The 8,270-nt window shown below is 34.2% G+C and overlaps 1 protein-coding gene across 1 annotated transcript; it reads left to right on the forward strand.

The window, feature by feature from the left end:
- Positions 1-6,393: 6,393 nt before the first annotated feature.
- LOC113279392 lies at positions 6,394-7,047 on the forward strand. The gene has a single exon (XM_026528085.1). It carries the CDS (start codon positions 6,394-6,396, stop codon positions 7,045-7,047), a length of 654 nt encoding a protein of 217 aa, XP_026383870.1.
- Positions 7,048-8,270: the final 1,223 nt, after the last annotated feature.

An 8,270-nucleotide genomic window follows, 5' to 3' on the forward strand; every position in this document is an offset into this window, starting at 1 on the left:
AAGGTTTTTAATTTTATTTTTGGAAAATAAAAATTAGTAATGTGCATTTGCTAGTTGGAGATTTTCTAAGAGATTGTCGGTCATTATTTTGGACAAAGCATTTCCAGGAATTATGGAAACCGAATCTGGAATATATTGCATATCTTGAGAATATTTTAGGTTTTGGAGATTCCTTGGTGTCCAAACTTCCTTGGTCTATAAATATGAAAGTTTGCATTTCGAGCAAACTAATCCTCGTACTGCAAGAACTATCTCAGTTGTGCTGCTACTGGTGAAGCCGCCTATTCGGAGAGGAGATTAACCTAATTAGGTGAAATCTCTTACGGCCGCTCAGTTTAAAGTATTCTTTGGGATTTAGAAGCTCTATTAGTACCGTTGGTGGGAAACTAGATAATTGCGGTTTATCTTTTATTTTCGATTGATTTGATTGACTAACAGTGGTTGAACTTTGATTGCACCTGGTTTGTTTATGCTTGAGAATCTTCTCTTCTCACTCAAACTAGATCGAAGTTTCGACGAGGATCTTTAGACTGTTTGTAGATCTAAAGACGTCTTGTGATAATCCATTGTTAACAGACTATGTTTCGTGCGTGATTTATCACTAGAGTTTCAAGTTGATTGTGTGCAGGTGTTTATTGAAGATCTAAGAATATTTGAAGACAAAGAAGACTTTGAAGATTTCTGATTTGGGATTCAGAATCCTTGCTGTGCACAATACTTGTTTCGGCAAAAGAGGATCCAACTATAATTGGTTTATCCTTGTGGTAGATTAGATTGATTAGTTGTGTAGATCGGCATCAACACAATTCTTTGTGATTAAAAGTATTGATTGAAAAATCCTAACAATTATAATCTAAAGTAAATTACACAAACGTTAATTCCTATTTACTTGATAAGTAATCCTATTATGTTTGGTTAAGTCTGAACCTTTTATAAAGTAAACATACTTCGTTGTCGTATTGTCTCGATCTCGTATCCATAGACGATCACACGAAGTGTGAACCGATTAGTTGTATTGTCTCGACTCAGTCCATAGACAATCACTTTCGGAGAAAGGACTTATAGGTGGAAAAGTTTTAGTTTGAGGTATATTTGGTTACCCTCGTCTTTTCAATTGGTATCAGAGCCGGCAAACACGAAAATATCTAACAATCTGTGTTTGATGGGATCCAACCTATAAGACATGATTCAAAGTAGAGTTAAGAGAGAGCGAAAACTAAAGAAAGACTCAGTTAACGTATCGCAAGACGTTGAAAGTTTTGATTTTAAGAAATGTTTAAAAGGGGCTTCTTCGTCAAGTTCTACTTGCTCTTCTGAGAATAATTCTGAATGTTCTCAAGATGAGATTAAGTTAAGCCCTGTATTTGTAATCAATGATTTAGACTCTGAAAGAACTCTTCTTGATGACGAGAAAAACATTGATTCATCGAAAATAGAAACATTTCATCAAAACGAATTAAGCGAAAAATTTATCTCATGTTCAACTGAACTAATTCTTGCATTAGAAAGAGAAAGAAAGCATCTAGACGATATAAATTGTCTGCAAGATATGATTGATCAACTTGTCATTGGTCTTGACTCCTCAAAGTCTGAATTGTTTCTCTAAAAAGAGAAGTTGCATTAGAGATTCATTCTCTGAAAGAAAGGCTTAACAATTGCCTTGAGGAAGCAAAGAAAACCGATTCTAAATATATACAGAATCTTAAGGAAAAATCAAGTGATAGTCTTTCTCGAGCGGAACTTTTAGAGAAAGATCGTGATGCTACTCTTGAAAAAGTACATTTTTTGGAAGAGAAACTTGTTGATTATGATGCAAGGATTAACTCTCAACAAAAGAGTTTTGAAGAGAAAGAAGGTGAATATCTCTCCCGAGAAAAACGCCTTGAGGCTGATCTAGCTAGTGCTCTTGATAAAATCAAGATGTTGGAAGAACAAAATTTGGACCTTAAAAGTTCAATGCTAGCTCAAACAATTTAACCTCAATGTTAGAAGCAAGTAGAAATCATCGTGATACACGAGAATTGGGCAGGGAATAAATGCTTCAAATATTAGCAAAGAGGTAAAATTTGTTAAAGCTAAAAATTCTTCTAAGCCAGAAGCTTCCACTGATGCAAAAAATGCTCGTATTTCGTGTAAAGAAGTAAAACCAGTCAAGCCTAAAAATCATGTTCAATCATTATCTTCAAGTACGACAATCAAAGAGAGCATTTTTGCTAATGTCAAGGAAGCAACAAAGTTGAACAAAGATAAGAAAAAGAAGAAGAGGAGGAAGAAAAATCGTCAAGCTCCAACGCAAGAGGATCCACAAACAGGTAACATTAATACTCACACTTCGTATGTTACTAAGCATTGTAGTTATTGTGGTAATAAAGGACATTTGGAATGGGGATGCGATATTCGTAAGTTAATAGAGACACTTTCTTTTGTATCAAACGAATTGGCTAAGATTGCTCCCCAAAGGAACTCAGATCGGTATTGTCCTGAGCTTAGGAAAAAGAATTATTATAATAGTTCAAATTTTGCCTATCACTCGACAAGGTCGTTTCATAAAAAACCCAATTATAGAAAGAGAGATGACTTTTTAAATGCAAAAACAAGATCTGATGTTCCAAATTGGACAAAAGGTGTTTCGCAAAATATTCAAAAGGACAATGATCCTAATGGTATGAAGGAGAAAGCTGCTCCTGCAAAACCTAATTCTAAATGGGTCCCGAAGTCCTCCATAACCAAAAAGGGACAAAAAGTTAGTCACAAGAATGACTCTCAGCTGTTAATTGTTGGTGACAATAATTACAAGAGTTTTCTTGAAAGACTAAAGAAAGACATCATGTCTGAAATCTCTTGTACTAGTGAACGTTGTGATAATGACACTTTTCATCACAAGTCAAAAAGGAACAAGAGAAAACAAACCAAGCAAGAGGTTAAGAATAATGAGTCCATCTTAGTCACTCGTGACGAACAAGACAAGGCTCAACTTAACACAACCTAGTTGTGTTAGAATGTGCATGCTCACCTTAGTGCTCAATCTTTTTAAAGGTGAGGAAGCACATGAAAAACTGAGCACATGATCTCTCGTTTATTATATGACTAATTAACATCTTTAGGGAGATTGGCTTAGCAAGAAGGAAAGATAGAATACGCTGAGGAAAGATCAGTGTATTGGAAGCATTGACACACTTTTGTGTTCAATCAAAGACAAAATTATATGCTCTTGTAGAATCCTTTACGAAAATTTCTCACCTGCAAGAAATTCTGGTCAAGCAACAAGGTTTTCTACTTGAAGAAATTCACAAGCTGAAGACTGAAAGTAATAATCCGCCTTCATTTAGCATTGATATGAAGGACTGAGTTGCAAAAGATAATAGACATCAATTTTTGATGATTGTATTAGGTCTATTATGAATAAAACTATTATTATGAATAAAATTATTTGATTTATAATTTCTCTTGTGATAGTTTTTGATTTACATAGCCTGTACTTGAATGCTTTATGTTATTGCTATGTATGTTTATGGGATGTTTGATTTCGGTTTTACTACCTTGATATTCGACCTCATAATGATGTGAACCCTTATGGTTTGGGTGACTTTTTGATTTAGAAGGATTAAGTTCTAGCCCATGTTGGTAGGATTTATCAAAGGATCATGAGGGGTTCTGATATAAACAATATGTGAAAAAGTCACAATATGTTGAATCGGTTTTGGTTTAGCATAAAAGCATATGTGTTTCGGGGTTTTCAACTTTTGCTTGCAATAGTTAAAAACTGGTTTTCAACCTTTCTCTGGTAAAGGTTGGTTGTTGTTATTCTTTTGTTTTGCATAAGGATGACAACATAATGATATTTCGATATCAATTCTCCCTGGAAGAAGATGCAAATATATTGGAGAATTGGATGCGAAATTTGAGGTAACAATCTTGTTAGTTAATTGTTTTCCTGTTTAAGAAAAGCCTGATTTTATTTCATATATTTATTGCTTTTGCTTAAAAAAAATTCGGTACAATTGATGTTTTATTCCATTATTTGTGTATGGATGTGTGTGTGATTCAATTGGTTCCGGTTAAGAAAAACTATTGTTATCTTGCTTTATTGTGTGGTATCAATTGTTTAGGCTTACAAAATTTCGGTGCAATTGCGGTGCTTCAATGTCTATGTTGTTTCAATTGCTTCCGGTTAAGGTGAATAATTATGCAAGTTGATTTATTTGGTTTGTATGAATTTTTTATGGCTTAACGAAAGAAAAGGTTTACGAGATGAATTGTTTAGTCCAATTCGATTCCGTATAAGAGAAACTAAGTTAATTCTGATCTTAGTTAGACTTATCAAAGTGGAGGTTTCGGTTATTCAAGTCTAATCGAATGCCTTAACAAGAAATGATAGTTAACTAACCTAGTACTTGTCTTGTTTAAAAGTGAAAGGTCTAAGTTATATGGATAATTAGAACCTGATGAGAAAAATAGAGTTATCTTTATTTTGGTCTTATCGAACAAGCGACTGTATTTGTACAATCGGTTTAGCAAAGGAACTAAGGTGCTTAGTTGATTTTTGGTTTGCTAAACTATTAGGGAAAATTGCTTCGGGCAATTGTTTCCTTGGTAACATATCTAAACAAATTACTTTGTAGTTTCGATTTTGATATTGGTTATCAAAAATGGTGTGTGGAACCCTCGTGCTTAACTGTATAGGTTTACAAGTCTATTTTGAGATTTGTAAGATCCATTCGGTTTGTCATTTATTTTTTCGTTTCTTTGTCATTTTGTGATAAAAAGGGGGAGAACTATATGGAGTAAACAAGTGATACTGGTATTGATTTATATTGATTGGTATCACTAAGGGAAAGGACATTGGTTCTTAAACGTTTATCTAACGAAAGAGTAAAAGCATAGACTAAGGGGGAGTAACATATCATATACTTGTAGTTATATGAACTAAAAAGGGAATAACAAAGACGTGCGGATTGATAAAATTTACCTATCTTACATTTAGGGGGAGTATTAGCTTTGTTATTATAATGTCAACAACGGCATTTAAGGATTGAATGTATACAGGTTATTGTGTTGTTGAAGTCGGGAATCAAGCGTATGTGTAATGAATTCTTGTAAAAGTTGCTGGTTATTGAAATGGACTCAGACAGTGCCCCTGGTCCAGATGGATTTCCTGGATCATTTTATAAAAGTTGCTGGGATATAATTCAATTGAATTTAAAAGATGCCATACAATTTTGTTGGAAAAGAAGGTTTATCCCCAAAGGCCTGAATTCAAATTTCTTAACCCTCATTCCTAAATGTGCAGGTGCTAAGAAAGCAAGTCAATATAGACCAATTGGATTGAGTAATGTATTATTCAAAATCTTCACAAAAATAATTTCTGTCAGAATGAATGGACTTATGGAGAAGTTAATTTCATCACAACAGGCTGCTTATGTTAAAGGAAGAAGCATTCAAGAACAAATACTTCTTGCTTCAGAGATGGTAAATGAAATGAGGAAAAAGAGAAGAGGTGGTAATGTGGCTTTGAAACTGGACATATCACAGGCTTATGACTCTGTAAGTTGGACTTTTCTTCTTAAAGTTATGCACAAATATGGATTTTCATCATCTTGGTGTGATTGGTTGTTAACCATGTTTAAATCAGCAAAATTATCAGTAATGATCAATGGAGGGCCATGTGGATTTTTTTCAATGCGTAGGGGTCTTAAGCAGGGTGATCCATTATCCCCTATTCTATTTATTCTGGTGGAAGATGTATTGAGTAGAAATATCACAAAATTGGTCAATACAGGGCAAATAACTCCAATGGTAGTTAGAAATGGAATATATCCAACACACTTATTTTTTGCTGATGATGTTTTCTTATTCTGCAATGGAGCTAAGAAGACTTTGCTTTGTCTATTCAAGCTGATTGAAAAATATCAACATTTCTCTGGTCAAATGATTAACAAAGCCAAAAGCAAGTGTTTTATTGATGGTACCAATTCAACCAGAAAACAACAAATTAGCAGCATAATTGGTATGAACATATCTAATTTTCCTGATAAGTATCTTGGTATCATTCTAGCTCCAGGAAGGGTAACTACTGAAATGGTCTGGCTAATGGTTCTTATGCTTCAGAGCAAACTTGCAGCTTGGAAAGGAAGATTATTATCTTTTCATGATAGACTGATTCTTGTTAAAACAGTTTTGTGCAGCTACCCTCTTTACAATATGGCAGTTTACAAATGGCCATCTTCAGTTATTTAGATATGTGAAAAACTAATAAGGAACTTTTTATGGTCAGGTGATGGAGAGACTATAAAGTACAAAACTTTATCTTGGAAGAAGATTTGTGTGCCATACAGTGAAGGTGGCTTGGGTATTAGAAGTCTAGAAGTTCTTAACAAAATTTTGCTGATGAAAATGATGTGGAAATTGATATACTCATCAGATGAATGGGCTTTGTTTTTTACAGCTAAGTTCAAAGATAAATATGGTATATGGTTTTCAAAATGGAAATTATCATCAGTAAGAGCAGGTTTGCGATGGGCTTGGCTTACTTTACAAGAAGACATCTCTTGGAGGGTTGGAAATGGAGCTAGCATCTCAGTCTGGTTTGATAACTGGTATGGATCATCCCCACTTATTAATGAAATTGGTTATACTGATTTTATTCATAACAATATGCAGTTAAAAGTTCAGAACTTAATCATTAATAACCAATGGAACATACATCCTCAGTTGCAGCATTTGTTACAGTTTGATAATTTGCCTCAGATCCACAATGGAAGTAATTCCATAATATGGAACCTACATAGTAGTGGAATTTTCAATAATGAAAAGGCTGTGGAGAAAATAAGACACAAGGAGGACAAGGTAGAATGGTCTTCTTATATATGGAGAAAATCTTTGCACCCAACTATTGCCAGCAACATTTGGAAACTTCTGCAGGGAGTTTATGTGAATGATGACATTAAAAGAAAACAGGGATATGATATGCCTTCTAGATGCTGTATCTGCAAATCAGAGCAGGACTTTATGGAGCACACACTGTGGATTTGTGAATTCAGTGTATAGGTTTGGAATTGGCTTGGCAACATGTTTCAATTTCCCAGACCATACTCTTTCTCAGATGTTTTTTCTGCAGCAAAACAACACAGTCCTATCATTGATGAAGTATGGATAGTCTCTTCTTGTACTGTCATTAAGGAATTATGATTTCAAAGAAACAGAGTTTTCTTTGCAGGTGGTGATATTAACTTTCATGGTTTCAAGCAAAGGGTAATGAAGATTATTCAAGATCATGGTATTAGAATAAGAGGGGTCAGGTGGAATAATAGCTATGAAAACCAAATTCTTAGTCACCTTAAAATTGATTCTTAAGTTTCCTTTCCTTTGTAATTTTTTTGCTTTGTCCATTTTGTTATTGTAACTTTTGTATCCCTTTAGTTTGTCAATTTTGAATAAAAAGGGAGATTCAGCAAAAAACAAAAAAAAAATCTTGTAATTTGTTTATCCATATGATGTCAGAGTTCTGTCCCTAAAATTGACAAAGGGGGAGATTGTTAGAGCATAGCTCGGTTGAACCCACCAAGCGTTGGTATGTCAAGTCTAGTTGTCATATTTTAGTGAGCCAAAACTCATTTAAGAGTCGCTTGATTATGTACTAGAGTCAACTTTGTATAGGTTAGCTTGAAAGTATTAGGATATGAGACATTACAAGTATTGCGAAGACTTGAAGAAGTGAAGAAGTAAGGAGCTACAACGACAACATCATCCTTCCACTTGAGGTTAGTGATATTTGACTAGAACTGTTTCATTCCCTAAACGTATCTTTCAAGTCGTGCATATTGAAAACAAAACTGCGAAGCATGAATGATTATACTCTAGTTAGACATAGTATTAAGGAATACAATACGAGGTTTATTTCTTAACCATTAAACTTTGTAGATAAGACATCGACATAATTGTTTGAATGATATTGTGATTATGTATGGGTATAAGGTGAATATTGTTATACATTGCATATCTTTTGAACTACCAATATGTGTGATTAGTATAACCGCTCATGACTTGTTTATTTTCTTGGTAAAACTATTCACAAAGGCCTGACTTTGTATTGGTATGACTTTTATTAGTGAAACCGATCTTAAGTAATCACCTGAGATGGTATGATCGATTTTGTGTTATTGGTATGACCTACTCGGGTAAAGGGGAACCGATCCTAGTAAGAGGTGCAACCTGTCACAATGGGGAATCAATCCTTGAAGGGGAACCGATGCTATGGACATGTGCAACAC

This window comes from Papaver somniferum, chromosome 5 (assembly GCF_003573695.1).
Source record: "Papaver somniferum cultivar HN1 chromosome 5, ASM357369v1, whole genome shotgun sequence".
NCBI classification, from domain to species: Eukaryota; Viridiplantae; Streptophyta; class Magnoliopsida; order Ranunculales; family Papaveraceae; genus Papaver; species Papaver somniferum.